General features: G+C 34.2%; 1 protein-coding gene across 1 annotated transcript; it reads left to right on the forward strand.

The window, feature by feature from the left end:
- Nucleotides 1-890: 890 nt before the first annotated feature.
- LOC110992820 (phenoloxidase-activating factor 2-like) lies at nucleotides 891-12,484 on the forward strand. Its single transcript, XM_022258786.2, has 9 exons — nucleotides 891-1,018; nucleotides 2,695-2,795; nucleotides 3,693-3,804; nucleotides 4,788-4,979; nucleotides 5,644-5,767; nucleotides 6,613-6,718; nucleotides 7,821-7,999; nucleotides 9,615-9,779; nucleotides 12,205-12,484. The coding sequence occupies exons 1-9, from the start codon at nucleotides 1,014-1,016 to the stop codon at nucleotides 12,364-12,366; spliced, it is 1,146 nt and encodes a 381-aa protein (XP_022114478.2). The 5' UTR covers nucleotides 891-1,013; the 3' UTR covers nucleotides 12,367-12,484.
- Nucleotides 12,485-17,814: the final 5,330 nt, after the last annotated feature.

The raw sequence follows: 17,814 nt of genomic DNA on the forward strand, positions 1-17,814 counted from the left end.
TAGAACACGTGTTTCGTAACAGTACAATTAAACAGTGTGAATATATAAATATTATTTTGGTGTTTTTAAATCAATTTTATATACGACGGTGATAGTATTTACTAATAATTTATATATTTAAATAAAATCATTTTGATTAATTTTAATATTTATCGTTAATCATTACTGCATTTTAAAAATAAAACAGTGGCACAACAACCTCTTTAGGTCTTGATCTCAGATTTCTGGATCTCTTTCATGATCATTTTTTAAAATCTAATAGGTGATCATGCAGTGCCTGACACACGCCGTCGACTTTTTTTTGGGTCTAAGATATGTCGGTTTCCTCACGATGTTTTCCTTCACCGTTCGAGCAAATGTTAAATGCGCACATAGAAAGAAAGCCCATTGGTGCACATCCGGGGATCGAACCTACGACCTCAGGTATGAGAGTCGCACGCTGAAGCCACTAGGCCAACACTGCTCTACTGCATTTTAGTCATTTTTTTTCCATACGCCAAAGAAGTATTACTTATTAAGCCGCGTACAAATTTTTTGAAGAAATCTATTAGGTATGAGGGTGTGCAATTATTTAATCAATTACCATCTCAAATTCGCAATATTGGAATGTTTGACAAATTCAAAAAGGCATTAAAGATGCATGTTAGAATGAACATAGCTGACTAAAATTGTTACGGCTAATGGCGACGTGTATCTCGCTCGTATATAATATATACATATTAATATTAAGTTTCTCATGTAAATAAAATATTTCTGTTTTTGTAATGAGAAATAAAGTTCTTTAAACATTAAACATTACTTCTAACGCGTGTACATAAGTAAACGGACTCTTTTTTTTTACAACTGAAGCTGCTGTTATCTCGGGCAGAATGGCTAATGCTGTGAAACAGCAGGTCTATCGACTAATAACTTTAAAAAGCGTTTTCCTTATGACTTATTTTATAAATAATAATTAATCAATGTTGATTATTATAGTTTATAATTGACTGGTGAACAGAGAGGTTGTGTGGAGAATGAAGTGAGTATTCATAATTTTTTTTTGTGGACTTAAATGTATACATATTAATTACGATTATTGTATATTGTTTGAATTGTGCCTTTGAAATATATAAAGAACAATTTGAGATTTAATATGCGCTTCAAATTCATTAGCATCAGGGATTGGAATCCCGTACTGTTTCCAATTCCGCGGCATTTTTGCTGGCTCAGTGGCTACTACATACACTGCTTACTATTACTTTTATTATTTTTTTCTACTAAGTATTAGTAATATTACATTATTTTTGAAGTGAAACTTCGTTATCGGCGTTGGGAAAATAACTGTCACATTTTAACGTTACGCGTCACATTTATTAGTTACGCGCCATCGTTTTCTTGGTTTCATGGTTGATTCGACGAAATTCGAGTAACACAAATTTTACTATGGTTATAATCAAATTTTAATTAAAATTACAAAAATCAACACTATTACATTCTAATAATTGGCTAATTAATTCACCAGAATGGCTATTTATTATTTAAAAACATTTTGGAGCCCAGGAAAATAAAAATATCAATATTTGGAAGAACTTTGTAGGAAATTTTGTACTATACTAGCTGACTAAAAAAATTATTTCTAATCTTAGTCTGAAGTAATAATCAGTCTTTGGTATTCACAAGTATCATATAAATTAAGTTTACAAATAGTCTTTTAATTTTTCTTAGTATATTTACTAAGTATATTATATTATAGTATATTTACTTAGTATATTTATTATTAATCCTAACGTTATAAATATGAAATACTAAAATAATCCATCACTTCTCTATCAAGTTTTCTATATCAATGAATCTCCCAACATCAAACAATCAAAATATTGTTCATATAGAAAACAAGTACGCTTCGAACGTCATAAAAAATAAATTGTAAATTTACATTTACTACCAGTTTGCCAGGGCGTAGAGCGGGCAAGAAGAACTGGCAAGAAACTTTCCGCCACTCCTTTCAATCGCCAAGTTTTTAATACAATTCGTTGGAACTGGAGCAAATCAATCCCAAGGATTGGGATCATTTACGTATTCGTAATATTTATAAAAGGCTTTATTAATCAATTTACTTATAATGAGGGCTTTGAACTTATTTAGTGATAATTCTCTAATTTTGCTTGGGAGTTTGTAGTAAAAACCGTACCGTAATCTTTTTCTCTTCAAGTACCTTCTCTATCATGCTAGTAATCCTATGAACTTGATCAATAGTCGAGTGTTTTTAGCCAAATCCGATCCGGTTGGGTACAAGGGTAAGGTTCCTATCTTCTAAAATTGGCTTAAGGCTTTTTAGTAATAATCTTTCGAATAATTTGGACATTATAGGGAGTATATATGAGCTACGTGACATTTAGGGTCTGTTTCACAATGTCCGGATAAGTCCCAAATAAGCTATTTATTACTTATTGGTAGGATAAACAGTATTTTTGCGTTTCACGACTGTCAGATAGCGCTATTCGTCATGAAACGCGAAGTATTTTATTTGAAACTTTTATTTTTCGAATAATTTATGTGTTGCATAGCAATTTGGTACTTATCATAATCCATACATTGTGAAACAGGCCCTTAGTATGTCAATCGTATGGCATACGGTAGTCAGACACAGCGCATGTCGTTCTTAATACTCCATCCTTCTTTCATATTGTGTCAAACATTTTGTATGTTTTGCAGGTTAATTTTGGCGGTGTGCTTGCTGGTATGGGGATGTCAAGGAACGAAAAACAATTTCTTACGCCCAAATAAATGGCTTGGAACCTTTTTAAATTCGACAAGTTAGTAACTAATAGAATCATCATTTTTTGTATAACTTCGTGAATAATATTAAAAGCCCTTTATTGGCTGATTTTATTAACATACGTGCTATTCTCATTAAACTGTAGTATTCTTAAATCTAATTCACGTAGTAAAATAGAAAATTTATTAGCAACTACTTTCGTCAGGTTGTCTGTCGACATAGGCCTCCCCCAATTATTTCCACGTCTTATCCTTTGCAGACCTTCTGCATCCTTTTGGCACACCATCCTCCCATCTTTTGATTTGACTTCCTCGTTTTCTTTTCCCGTTTATTTGGAATTAACAATTACTATAGAATAATAATAATCTTTATTTATTTTCTCATAAAAACTTTACAAAACTTCATGCATGATAAGTTACAACTATTTATTAATGCATGTAAATAATTAAACATTCTTCTTTTGAGGGATAGTTATTGTTTATGTCAGACTAATGCCTGCTAAAGGTGTGCACCTGTGTTACAGGTCATTAGGCCTCCACCTCTACAGATCGACAAAAGATCATAAATAATAGAGAATAGACAATTCGTCTCCCTGAATAATCAAACAATAATAATTTATCGAGGCTTTAAATTTGTCATTGTCTAGATTGGATCGTCCGAATCCGTTAAAACATGTATACGTATGTAACATCATACCAACAGGTTGGGATGATGTTTAGCTTTCTCGAACTTCGTGTATTGGTTGGAAAGCTTCTATAGTCCACTTCACTAGGCAATTATTTCCTTTTGCGAACTATCGAGATAGCTAGCCTCAAAGGCTGGCACATATTTCACGTCCAGGGAAGCAAGCCTTTCATAGATCATCTTATAAATATCATATTGTAGTTTATTATGATGAGCAGTTGTTCAATGATTTCGTTTCGTTTAGTTTCAGATAATAGAGTCAAGGATTGTAACACTGAGAAGAACGAAACGGGACAATGTGTTAAAATGTCGGAATGCTTGGACAGAAAAGTAATCGACTTGGAAATGATGGACACCTATAGGTTAGTTTAGATGGTCACCTATAGATTGGTTCATTCTCTTCGCTGGCAATTGACGTTTGCTATGTCTACAGAATACAAGTTTTGAGTTACATCTCATGGAAACGCTTCTCCAATGCACCTACCCTCTATCCCAGATAGAGGTTTGGTTCGTTGGATTTGCTAAATTCGCTTATTTCCTTCTTTATAGTTTTTTCCACCTCCTTGGAGACTTTCTGTATGAGCCTCTTAGTGTCAATAGGTATATCCTCCTCTGCAACTTCTGTTAGAAACAGAGTCGTTTCGCTTCGTGGATTCATGCTGGCATTACGTACAGGTCCAACCTAGGTTTGGGGCCGCCTTTAATGCAATTATCTGTTTGTTGGTAAGACCGCTGCATCTGGTATTTAGGTGTACCATTTTTCACATCGGGCACATTCACACCCGGGCAACGATTTAGAAAACACACACTTCGACATGATTAGATTGTCTTAATGAGCTCGTGTTAGGTTATGCACTTGTCATCCGCACAGCTGCTCTTCGACGACTCATATTAGACCTATAGATGGCAATTCTATACGCCTTCGCATAACGCCTTGCAAAGTCTTGCTAATAATAATATGAATCAATAAAAATAATTCGACTTAGGGTCCTTCAAGAAAAGAGCGTGCCAATTCTTAAAAGGTCGGCAACGCACTCGCGAGTCCTCTGGCATTGAGAGTGTCCATGCGCGGCGGTATCACTTAACATCAGGTGAGCCTCCTGCCCGTTTGCCCCCGGTTCTATAAAAAAAAATGAGATTTTTTATTTATTTATGTTATCATTAGCACGTATATAGTATGTTATGTGTGTATATAGAGCGATGATATACATGATCGTCAGTTAACATCTTTGTGTATCACCTGTGCCACATGGTATCTTGAGGAATTTAAAGTAATAAAGAACGGTTAGCGATCAGTAATAGTTGAAATAGCGAAACTTTTTGACAACTGAAATATAATTTTCAGAATCAAAAGCTGCCCCTACTTGAAGATATGCTGTCCAAACAGTCGATTGGTGAACGGAACCCTGACTCCACCTCCAATGCCGAAAAAGAGGCCAGGATGTGGATGGAGCAACCCTGGCGGCTACATATTCCGCGACTCTTCAAAGACGCACGCCGAGTTCGGAGAGTTTCCCTGGATGGTTGCTTTGATGAGGTATTCATTTTTACCAGCATAATGAACTTCTCGTTACTGCATGAAGTTTATGGCTTATATGTCAGACGGGTGTAGACACTGTGATGCGCTCAGGAGACCAGACTATAGGGATGTCCTATATGGAGTACTGTTCTCACTTCTAGACGGGAGGTCCCCAGTAATATACTTGACTGTATTTAAAGAAGATCGTTCGAATCATCGAGGATCAATCGCTTTCCGTTGGCGTTGCGTGGAGATGTAGGGTCACTATGTATCTTACCATATTTACAGCAGAGAGTTTTAGATTATTGTTTGTATTAATACCTCCAGCTGAGTTTCATCGTCGGATGTCGAAATATGTAATTCCACTTATATCATCTCGATGTCCGTCCTTTTACCACCACTTTATGGAACCAGCTGCCCACATAAGTATTTCCAAATCAAGTCGACTTAGGGTCCTACAAGAAAGAGGGTACCAATTTTCTACTGCCGGCAACGCACTCGCGTGCCATCTGGCATTTAGAGCCTTTCTGCCTTTCTGCCCGTTTGCTCTATATAAAAATAATAATTTTGAAAATTTTAATATGTATTAAAAAAATATTTGATCTATAGAACTCGATATCCAAAGACAATTAGTTCTATATATATATCGATATCGTTCTAATACACAAAATATCCTTACCAGGAAAGTCAATCAGAATCAGGTATGGCATCGAAAGGATTACTTGGGAGGTGGTACTCTAATCCACCATTCAGTGGTGATGACAATTGCTCATTCACTCAAGGATATTAAGGAAATGCCATTTTCGGTAAGTTCCGTAACAATGTGATAAGTTAACACTATTTGTTGGATAATCAAAAAAATATCTTTTTTTTTGTGATGATGCCTCTCCATATCCAATGCCTGATACAGCAACTATCCTAAAGTCGCACGTGCACACTGACCTCAGTGACTCCTGTGGACGGCAATTGGATTATTTACGAGCATAATAAATAAAAATAGGAAAACTACAATATCAGGAATACATTAAGTCCACGTTTTTATGTTAACCCTATCCTGCGATCCTTTTTATCCCATCTACCGTAGGCATTTTCGGCGTCTTGTTTTTTTCTTCCTCTTCTTTTTTGCCCAAGTAAATTAATATTTTTTTTAAAGTATTTTTACAACATAACGCTTTTAACGCCATTTTTCGTTGGCCCACGGAAGTTAGCTCGAAGGAAGTTTAAGGAATTATAGTATTTTGTTTCTGGCAAATCAATGTGCGAATATTTTGTATGCGCGTAAAAATCTAGATATCTTTAAAAAAATAGTAGCTTACATAATTATATTACTCGTAATCAATACAAAATTAGCGGACCAACCGCAAGGCTGCATAAAACCAATAATTATTTCCAAGGCAATTGCTTACGTTTTTTCAAAATAATCCATGGTGAGATACAAGTGTTGTCAATAAATAAATTTTAATCGTACATTAAAATTTAAAAAAAACTTGGAGATTTAAAATAGTGGCGGAGACTTTATTGCCAGGTTTTCTCTTCCGTTCTACGCCCTTGATTTGAGAACTGACAGTAAATGTAAAATTAGAAGCATTCAATGTATATTTCTTTTTTGCTGTTCATCATCAAATCATGTTTGATATTATTGTATTTACAGATAAAATGCCGCCTTGGCGAATGGGATACGCAGAATACGAACGAAATTTATCCCCACCAAGACAGAGACGTCACTAAAATTATTAGTCATGAAGAGTTCTCTACAAGTAAGTACATTTATACATAAAAATTACTTGCCGAAGTGTACATTACTCGCGAATGACTGACTGATTCATTCGACGAAGTCAGTTTAAAATATTTGTTTAGAATCTCCTTGAGAAAATAAGTTCAAGGTTAGAAATTAGTAACATCGCATATCCTTAAAATAAAATATATTTTTTAAACTGCATTTTTTTATATATTTAGCGGAATACTACCGGCATCGTGAGGCCCAACAAGAGTTGTTGAGGCCAAATTAAAGTTGATTTTAAATAAATTATAAAAAATTAAAGGTCTACCAAGAAAAATGATCAAGTTAAAGGTGAACTCTGAGTTAGATTCCCATGCTTAATGAGACCATACCATACGCGTCGTACCGGCCGTACGTCTAAGTATAGTATACTTATATATTAAACTAGTGACCCGCCCCAGCTTCGCACGGGTGCAATGCTGATGAAAAGCAGGTTTTTATTATGTATTGTTATTTCCGTCGCTGGAAAGCTCCGATAATATACGCGACATTATACCATATAGACATATACCATCACGGATTTTTCTGTAGACCTTTTCAATGTGTACAATACTTAGTACATTATTTTGATAAAACTCGTAGGGTTCAGCCTGCGTTTGCAATGTAAGCGGAAAAAATGTAATTATTTACGACATCACATTAGAAACCTCAAAAATAACAGTACTTCTCCACTATTTAATGGATGTTATTATAAACCTTCCTCTTGAATAACTCGATCTATTAAAATACCGCATCAAAATCCGTTGCGTAGTTTCAAAGAATTAAGCATACAAAGGGACATAGGGACAGAGAAAGCGACTTTGTTTTATACTATGTAGTGATAGTATATAATAGCTTTTGTTAACATGTTTTTTATTTTTATTTTACTCTACTCCACTGCCATCGTGTCCAGGGATATATCTCACATTTTTTTTTCAACAAACAAAAAATACATTTCACTGCTTCTATTTGTGAAATAGTGTATTGGTTTGTTAACATGTTGATTAATTATTAAATTATTCACCCTGAGTGTTAAAAAACGTACTCTATATAATATAAGAGAAAAACTGTTGTATCATAATGACTGAGATATTTTTCAGGGACGTTAGAAAATGACATTGCTCTAGTATTTACAACATTACCATTCGATCTAACCGATCCCCATGTAGGGATTGCCTGTTTGAGCTTTAACGAGCCTAGTACGGATACCAATTGTTTAAGCATGGGTTGGGGTAAGGACTTCAACAGTCATGACCAATACGCTGTATGGTTAAAGAAGGTAAGTTTAAAAATATATAAATAATAATAATAACATATTTAAAATAATAACATATCTTCTAATTAATAAATCTTTTAATCAAATAAATATTTGCCCGCATCATATCTTAATATATATAAATCTCCTGTGATGATGTTTGTCCGCGATGGACTCCTAAACTACTTAACCGATTTTAAATTAAATTGGCGCACCGTGTGCAGTCTGGTCCAACTTAAGAGATAGGATAGCTTAGATCTTACATAGTCGCAATTTTATTTTATTGTAAATTATTTGTTTATTATTTGTTACAATTCTAACAGATGGCGCTGTGTTAAAAGTACCAACGTTTTACATAAGTTCTCCTACCGTTTCTCTTGAATAGTTTATATACTATACTATTTAATATAACAAAAATCTTAGCCACAGCAACGCTTGGCCGAGTCTACTAGTATAGATATAATATACAATTAAGAGCAGTGTTGGCTTCGTGGTTTCTTTGTCTGATTATCATGCCTAAGGTCGTAGGTTCGATCCCCGGCTGTACCAATGGAATTTCCTTCTATGTACTTTTAAATTCGCTAGAACGACTTTTTGCCGATACGATACCGATGCTGATTTTCTTATAGAAATATCGTCGATACTGATTTTTGAATTTAAATTAGATTGAGGTAAAAAAATGTAAATTTAAAGTTTTTAATTTTTATTTTAAAATATAACTTCGAATAGGATATAAGGTTAAGTTATTAAAGTTCATTCAATAATTAAATGAACTTTGTAGAGTTTGTTTCTTTAAAGATTTTTGTAATGCTAAATTTTATTTTATTTGGTAGCGAAAAAATTGTACGTGCGATGGCAGTTAAAAGCCAACTAATAGTACGTGTCCCGTTTGCACTACATTTTTTAAAGCGCAAAGTTTAAAAATTATCGTTATATCAGCAATTAATATATCGCCGATACCGATATATCGGTATCGGTAACTAATGCTTCCCTATTTATAACGAATAAACTATAAAACTACTAACCCGAATCAAAGGGGCTTACCTTACCTGCCCGTGAACCCTCTAAATGCCATTGATACTTCCTTTTGGATTCTAAGTCGAATTGGTTTAGAAATTCAATGGAGCTTTTTTTTAAAGAACAGGGGGCAAACGGGCAGGAGACTCATCTGCTGTTAAGTGATACCACCGTCCATGAACACTCTCAATGCTAGAGGACTCGCGAGTGCGTTGCCGGCCTTTTCAGAATTCACAAAGTGGTTCTGCGTGGCAAAAGCTGCCTAAAATAAAGCACTGTTGTGGAACAGCAGACGTCGAGGTGATAGAGTGGAATTTCATATTCTGCCTCGACGTCCGATGATGAAACTCAGCTGCTGGTATTAATCCGAACAACTCCTCTGAACACTCTCCATGGGAAATGCGTGGGAATGGGAAGTGACGTCTAAACTTTGAAAAATAATAAAAAGTCAGCCAGTTTCCAATCCTGAACTTAGCTGTTTTCAACATTTTATTTTTTTTTCTATTGTTAGTGTCGTTCTCTCTTCAAACGTAGAATAAATTTTATCTTCAACGCCAAGGAAGTATAACTTCTAACACACACTTGTACTATGCACGCACACATGCAATTTTTTTTGTTCCAGGTGCCTTTACCGATAGTTGACCATGGAAAATGTGAACATGATTTACAACAAACACGGCTTGGACCGGGATTCAATCTGCACAAGACATTGATATGTGCTGGAGGAAGAAAGGGCTTTGACACATGCAAGGGTGATGGAGGCTCATCACTTGTTTGTCGCACCTCGGTAAGTTTGCCGCGTGTCTTATGGTGGCTGTACACACTCGGCGAGAGCCTCTCGCCGAGAGTCTCGACCGAGAGGACCGAGAGAAGAGCGCAGCCTGTACACACTCGTTACGTTATTTGTATTTAAAACACCGTTAATGATGGACGTGGAAATCGCTGCTGTAACACATAATAACCACAATAACCACAGTCATCGAGCAAGTGATTGAACGAGTGTGTACAGGTCGCTCTCGTTTTACTCGCGAGACCCTTTGACTCGTGCGCAAAAAACCGACAGGCGACCGAGAGAGGCGAGACCGACTGCGAGGAAGCGAGGCGAGACGAGAGCTCTACTTTACACTCTCGCCCTCGGCCTGTCTCGGGGTGTCTCGCCGAGTGTGTACAGCTACCATTAGAAGTTAGCAGAGCACTTACCGGCAAAGCACACACAAAAAAATAGTGTTCTGGCAGCACACACAATAGTTATGTAGTTCCTGATAGCTGTAGAAACAGTTCTGGACTTTTGAGTCCAGAAAACTTTTTTTTTTTATTGTAAAATTTAGTTTTTTTTAATAAAAGCATTCGCGTCGGTATGGCGGGCTGTTACACAGGAGAAGTGTGGCATGACACTACCTCATGCCTCTTATTTTTTTATGGACTGTCGGAAAATACTAGATTTTTTGTGGAACAAATCGTTTTACATTCGTACAACTATGCAGTACCAGCTATGACCATCATTTTTCTGTTTTTCATTGCGTAATAAGACTCCTGAAGAACTGCAATACACAAACAAATGATCCAAATGACCTAATATTTTGTCAATATTTTTTAGCAGAAAAAAAAAATATTTTGTCACTATCTCCTGGTCTATAGACGCATTTTCATTGTGAGAATTAAATACTCTTACGCAAAGAAATCGTCGTGATTAAAGCAGTATCGATTACACTTAAAAATCTACGAAGTGTTACGAACTAGAAAAAATCATTAATGAAATATATTTTAATATATTGTATGAAATATTTTGACTTTAAATAAAACAAATTGGCTAATTTAAGGATATTTATATCCTACCTCAAACATGTAAGCCAGCAAAATACATATATTAAACTTAAATAAAAAAATGTGGGTGCCAGGAGGATTTTTGGTTTATCCTACCAATGTTTACCACAAAACAAATAGTTAATTTATTATTCAATAAATTAATCTCCAATTTGAAAAGCAAAGCCCACAGCTATAGCCGAAAAAATATTTTTATATCACACAAGATAATTGTTCCTCAAACGCGTCCAATCTACGGCAATCGCCATCCATTTCTGTCCTTTTTTCCCTATTCCTATCACAATATTAAATCAATGCTATATACCAATATATCTACACTAATATTATAAAGAGGAAAGCTACATTATCCACGAGTAATATAGGCTATATTTAATTTTGAACAAAAATAGGGTTCCGTAAGATATTAGGGTTTTTCGGACACAAGGTGTAAAAAATCAACCAAAAAAGTTACTTATTTTGCGTACCCTGCCTAAACTATTAAAGATAGAATCATAAAATGTTCTAAGTAATTGTAGATCTTATAAAAATCTACAAAAAAGTCCGCGACACACTATACCTTTCTATGTCGAGTGAGGCACAATAACCATAAATGATATACATGGCAAAGCGACGTTTGCCAGTTCAGCTAGTTTGTTATAATTGTACTAATTATGACGATATAGGGACTGCGACACAAAAATTAAACAGGTTTATAAGTAAATATTTTGACCGTCTAAGCCCTAAGGGCCTTTTTCACAAGGTCCAGATAAGTTCCAAATGAGCTATTTATTACTTATTGGTAGAATAAACAGTATTGTTGCGTTTCACAACTGTCAGATAGCGCTACTCGTCATGAAACGCGTTTGATGTTTCTTATTCGAAACTTTTATCTTTCGAATAATTTGTGTGTTGCATAGCTATTTGGTTCTTTATCCATACATTGTCAAACAGGCCTGAAGTAAACATTGTCCTACCTATATTAATTATTGATATTTAATTAAAACTGGGCAGTTTCAGTGCTGTTTCACGCTTTCAAGTAAATGGCGATTAAAAACAGTTTTCTTGCCAGTTCTTTTCACCTTTGACTTAGGAACTGATGGTACATGAAAATTTGTACTTTCTTTTTTATATTGACATTAATAAGGGTATATAGTAGTCAATATAATTAAAGATTGATTTGATTTTGCTCTCACAGAATTCTTATATTCACTTTAATATGCCTATGTAACAAGAGCGTACAAATTCTTAAAAGGCCGGCAACGCACTCGCGAGCCCTCTAGCATCGAGAGTGTCCATGGGCGGTGGTATCACTTAACATCAAGTGAGCCTCCTGACGGTTTGCCCCCTGTTCTATAAAAAAAAATATGTAACATTAATATGTAACTATACTAAAATTGGCTTGTTTTCAGAGCGATGGCGCGCCAACTCGTTACTCAGTGTATGGAATGGTTTCATTTGGCGTCGAATGTGGTACAGAACTAGCCGCTGGGTACGTCAATGTAGCGGCGATGTCAGAATGGATCACTGATAAATTTGCTGAAAACAAACTTGACCTTCCATTCATCGCTTGATATGAGTTAAATATTTTCGACTTCGGTATGCGCTATGACGATGTTATGATTTTTTGTTAAGTAGTAGTTTTTTTTAAAGTATAAATTCTTAGTATTATTTGTTGCTTTTTTTTTTATTTTGCAGTTTTTAATTTTATTCTTTTGTTTTTCTTTTAATTGTAACTTTGTCTTTTAATGCTTGTTTTCTATTTTATATTTAATCTGTGTAATCTGTTTTGGCTTTGTGTATTGTATTTGTATTTTGTATAATAATATGTATTAAGTAGCTGTTAGATTACTTATAATAAATAAATAAATAGCTTTCACTTTCTTTACTAATTTTTTTCCACAACAATTTTGTTTTCCTTAATGCTCACGTTCGTATTCATAGTTTTTAGAAGACGCCCCTAATTGGAACGAAGTTCCTTGTCGCGCGTTGTGCACGACACGCACGGCACTTTTTGCTATTGTTGTTGTAATTCACCGGTTCTCGACCGATCACCGAAGTTAAGCAACGTCGGGCGAGGTCAGTAATTGGATGGGTGACCGCCTAGGAACCAATCAATCAAAATTTATTTATTCAGTTTAGATGCGACTTAAGGCATGCTTATGAATGTCAAAAACGTTTACAACGTTGGCAAGACTACCAGGAGATCTTGTTCTGAGAAGAACGGGCAAGAAACTCAGCAAGTTTTATCCTTACATACATACAATAATTCAAAAGAAAATGTCATAAACAACAACACCTCGTGATGTTGTCTTTTTTTTCTTTTCCTAGGGATAAGAAATGAAAACAACAAAATATAATACTACCATCGATGCAGTTTTTTCAAGACATAAATAAATTAGAGTACAAAACATATTATGTTTCTTACTTCAATTACCATAATCCAATTATTGCTAAAATTTACATAATTTTTTTTTGAAGTGAAAACTTCTTAGCGGCGTTCTACACTTTTTTTGGAATGTGTTTGGAAGTGTAAAAGAAAGAAAAGTAACTTGGATTTTACTTTTCTTGTGTAAATAATTTCTTGTATGAATGTACATTAATTGCACTTTAATTGCAAAATAAAGGTGGCAATCCTATCTAATAATGTGCTCGGTGGTTGACATTTTGAGATATGTACCTAAACTATCAGTATAAAGTTATAATATTAATAAAATCTTTTATATAGTTGAGAGACAATAGCCTAATAGTAGAGGAATTTTAATATTCCATCGGGTTTACCTTGTATATGTTTTTTGTGGTTATTTGCATCTGTTTGGAGATAAGTTAGAACCTGCTCATTTGCGCACTTGCCCTTTGAACTATATATAATAAAATCGTTTTAACGAAATAAAATAATCATTTGAACTCGACCTATTAGTGGTTTGATGTTTTATCGATGTTTCAAAAATATAATTCTCCGACATTTTAGGTCATTGCTAAACTTGAATCGTATTTTTTATTTTACTTGTATGATGCAAGGCTGTAGATTTTGCTCACTCGGGTTTTCTTAGTTTTATAAGTGTAGCGATTTCCTTAATGGTCGGAGTTACGCCCCGGGAGTATAGCCAGACGCAGGCACTCTCCTAGACTGTTACTTTGCATTCATTTCTTACATAGCAATTAACCAAATCTTCGGTGTTACACCCCGAGAGTATAGCCAGATGCAGGCACTCTAGCCACTCTTTTGTACGTGGGTACTACAGTTACCAAAAAACAGTATGGCCTCATTCGTACGTGGTAACTGGTAACAGTACCCAAAACGAAGAGTTTAAGAAAATGCCATCTAGTTCAAACTGACGTAAGAAATAAACGTTTTTATCGACGTAGAACGATAGCTTACGAAATAGTGTACCCAATTAACAACAGATGGCAATGAAATATGAAGAGTTCTTAGTACAAAAAAAAATCCAAAGTCGGTTAAGTGGTACTTGTCAATTTTGTCAACAAGTGTATCGAGTGTCGGCAATTATTTTGTTAGTTTTATATCATATTTCTTTAATTATCATACATCAAAATAAACTTGAATATTTGTACTTTATGATTATCATAATATTTTATAGTTTTAAATGCGAAATTGAATTTGATTCCAACTTTAAAATATTGTCGTCACGGGCTATTAAATTTTCCACTACGGCACTATTCCTTTCATTGGTTGATTTATTAACTGTTACTCTGTAACACACCCAATCACCACACATACACACACATGCACACACATACATATAGAGACACACACAAACGCATGCGCACACACACACCAAATTTAATTTTACAACACCGTTTGTAATGTTTTTCTTTTGGCGTTTCCTTTTTTCTTCTATTGTATATAATGACAATGACCTCATTGTACGTGTTCCGGTCCAGTGATGGAGAGGCTGGCTATCTGTCACTCAGTTCTCCTGTTCCAGAGACCAGTCTCTCACATACACTTCCAAATGTTATCATCTTATTTTAATCATTATAACTTTGTATGTATATGTGAGAGAAGAAAATAAAGATTATTATTATACTATTTTTACTTAGTTTTATAATTGAAGCGATTTCCTTAATCGTCGGAGTTACGCCCCGAGAGTATAGTCAGACGCAGGCACTCTCCTAGATAATATATATATATATATATAACATAATATAGGAATTAACTAACTCATAGGAGTTACGCCCCGGGAGTATAGCCAGACGTAAGCTCTCTATTCGACTGTTTTTTTTTTTTTAATCAATGCGGCTTTTAATAAAACGTGTTAGTTATAGTAGCACTTTTAATTTTTATTGAACATTGAATAAAGAATTTTTGAAATTGAAATTGATTATTCGACTGTTACATTACATTCCTTCGTTACATAGCAATTAACATTTCATTATTTCTTTTTTTTTATTGTTGTTCGTGTAGTGGTTAATATAGAGTAAACCAATAATCTATTATTTAAAGCACCCGATGACCCAGGGCCCGTACACTTATTATATTATTAATATTTATTTAAAAACAATTGTGTCCTGTAGACTGTAAAACATTATTTAACTAATTTAGACAACTAAGTTGGGCAGGTGTTGAAACATGGAATTCTCATAGCTAAATTCGTGTTTCGAATTATTCAAATGTTTTCTTTGTATATGCGCAAAGCTTACAGGAAGGAAAATATAGTAAACCACCAAAATACCCAAAACTGATAATTAATATATTTTGTTGTTTGCTTTACTTACAACTATTAATTTATATATACCTATACGTATAGTTTGTCATAATAAAATATAGCGAAATTAGCGGCCAGGCCAGGCCTTGCAAAGCTGGCAATTTTTTATATGTCGTAAACACACAAAGCTGTCACGCTATCTTTGAGTAAATGTTACTCAACGATAGTGTCGCATAAACGCTTCTTTTAATGCACTTACACCCGAACACAATAATTAATACACAATCTCAGATTGAAAACAATCTCATATTTGATAATCAATATAAACCAAATAAGGTAAATAAAACCGTACAAATAATATTAAAACATACATATCAACTAGCTTTTAAATTATTTAACTGGTGTAAGTTAAAATCTTAAGAAAGGATATTGGAGCAGTTGAACTGTCATTTTCATACAAAGGTCTATCCACATACACCGATCCGACCTACTATGGATAGCTTGTATCGACAGATGGCTATTACAATCCGTCTTTTGGTTATTGGCACACTTTTATCAATATTGCGATTAAGATGTCTAACTCAGATGGTCGAAAATGGATTGAGATAGGTTATTGGGTTAGGGCGTTAGCCACGCTCCCACCACGAAGTTTCGAGGGGAATGTATGAGTGCGTCAGAGGCTATTACATACACTGCAAACTTTTACTTATATTATATTTTCTCCTCAGTATTATTACATTCTTTTTCTTTTTTTACGACTGAGGTGAAAGTAGCTGCTGTGATCTCTGGCAGAAAGACCGACTCGTAACTGTCGTCTCCTCAGCATTATGCTGAAGCAGGGCCAATTACAACTGCAACACATACGCATTACACACGTATAAAAAAAATACGTTTAATATGGAACATAAGATAAAAAGGTATCACTTATACCACTTCATTAAATTTGAATCTGTAGGCATCCCTACTCATCGGCATAAAAAGTCTCGGAACTCTTTTAAAAAAGCAAATCATCAAACAACACTTATCTTTTTTCTTTATATTAAAACAAATATAGCTAATTAATTAGAAGTAGCCTGCCCAGCACTAGACCCAGGCCCTTTTATCAACTAGATAATCGCTAACTTTATAGTAAGCCTTTTTACACAGATTTTCTTTAATACATTTCTTAAATTTATTAAAGGAAATATAAAAGATACACTTTTATTAAGAAAGAGTATCCCTTTTCCTAAAAAAGAAATACTATTTTTAGGTAATAATTGACAGACATTGTGCGTATGTTCTATTCTAGTAAACTTATCACTATTTTTGTATACATACATAATACTTTCATAAATTTCCTAAATTTTCATATTGCGAGGGAAAGGTAATTATTAATTTCCTAGAATTTATCTCTCAGAGATTTCCTACATTTTAAATTATAGTTTGCACGAATAGCCCTTTTCTGCAGAATGAAAATAGATTCGACATCAGCAACATGACCCCATAATCACGTATGGCTTTAAATATTTCATAGAAATAGGGAGTGAAGGATTATGGGTCGTTTATCAAAGAAACGATAGTAATTAGCACAAATATAACTTTTATTTGGTAATCAGATGAATGACAGCAAGAACACTTAGTTACAATCAACCTTCATATAATATAGTGTTGCCACCTAGTTAAATTTTCAAAAACTATTTTACTTAAATTGCTCAATACTCCCACTAAAATTTAAACTAGGTACAAATATAAAAAAAAATAAACTCCTACTGAAATTAGAGTTGTGAAAAGAAAAACAAAATGTGATCTCTTAAATAGATAAAAGCTTGAGTTGGTAACGCTTTAGTTAACATATCTGCTAATTGACTGTTACTAGGAATATAATTTAGTTTAATTACACCCAACTCAACCTTTTCCCTTATAAAATTAAGTTTCACATCTATGTGTTTGGTTTTCTTATGATAAACAGGATTGCTAATTAACTTAATTGCACTCTGATTATCAACATACAATGGAACAGATGTAATATTTTCACCTAAATCTAATAATAATTGCTGTAACCATAATATCTCTTTTGCAGCTTCACAAGCAGCTACAAATTCTGCTTCAGTTGTGGAGAGAGCAGTAGTCTTCTGTTTCTGGCTACACCATGTTATAGGTCCCCCATTCATATTAAAAATATAACCTGTAGTAGACTTACGCGTGTCTACATCACCTGCAAAATCTGAATCCGAATAGCCAGTGAGATCACTACTTTCTCCATAACATATACATAAATCTTTAGTATTTATTAGGTATCTAATAACACGTTTAATGGCATTTACATGTTGTTGACTTGGATCGTTTACATATCTACTCAAAACATTTACAGCA

This window comes from Pieris rapae, chromosome 24 (assembly GCF_905147795.1).
Source record: "Pieris rapae chromosome 24, ilPieRapa1.1, whole genome shotgun sequence".
Classification (NCBI taxonomy): Eukaryota; Metazoa; Arthropoda; class Insecta; order Lepidoptera; family Pieridae; genus Pieris; species Pieris rapae.

Excerpts from the sequence above, each read along its gene's own strand:
- LOC110992820 (XM_022258786.2), top strand. Across the intron at positions 3,805-4,787 it reads GAAATGATGGACACCTATAG|AATCAAAAGCTGCCCCTACT; the intron begins GTTAGTTTAGAT and ends TATAATTTTCAG. Across the intron at positions 6,719-7,820 it reads TCATGAAGAGTTCTCTACAA|GGACGTTAGAAAATGACATT; the intron begins GTAAGTACATTT and ends GATATTTTTCAG.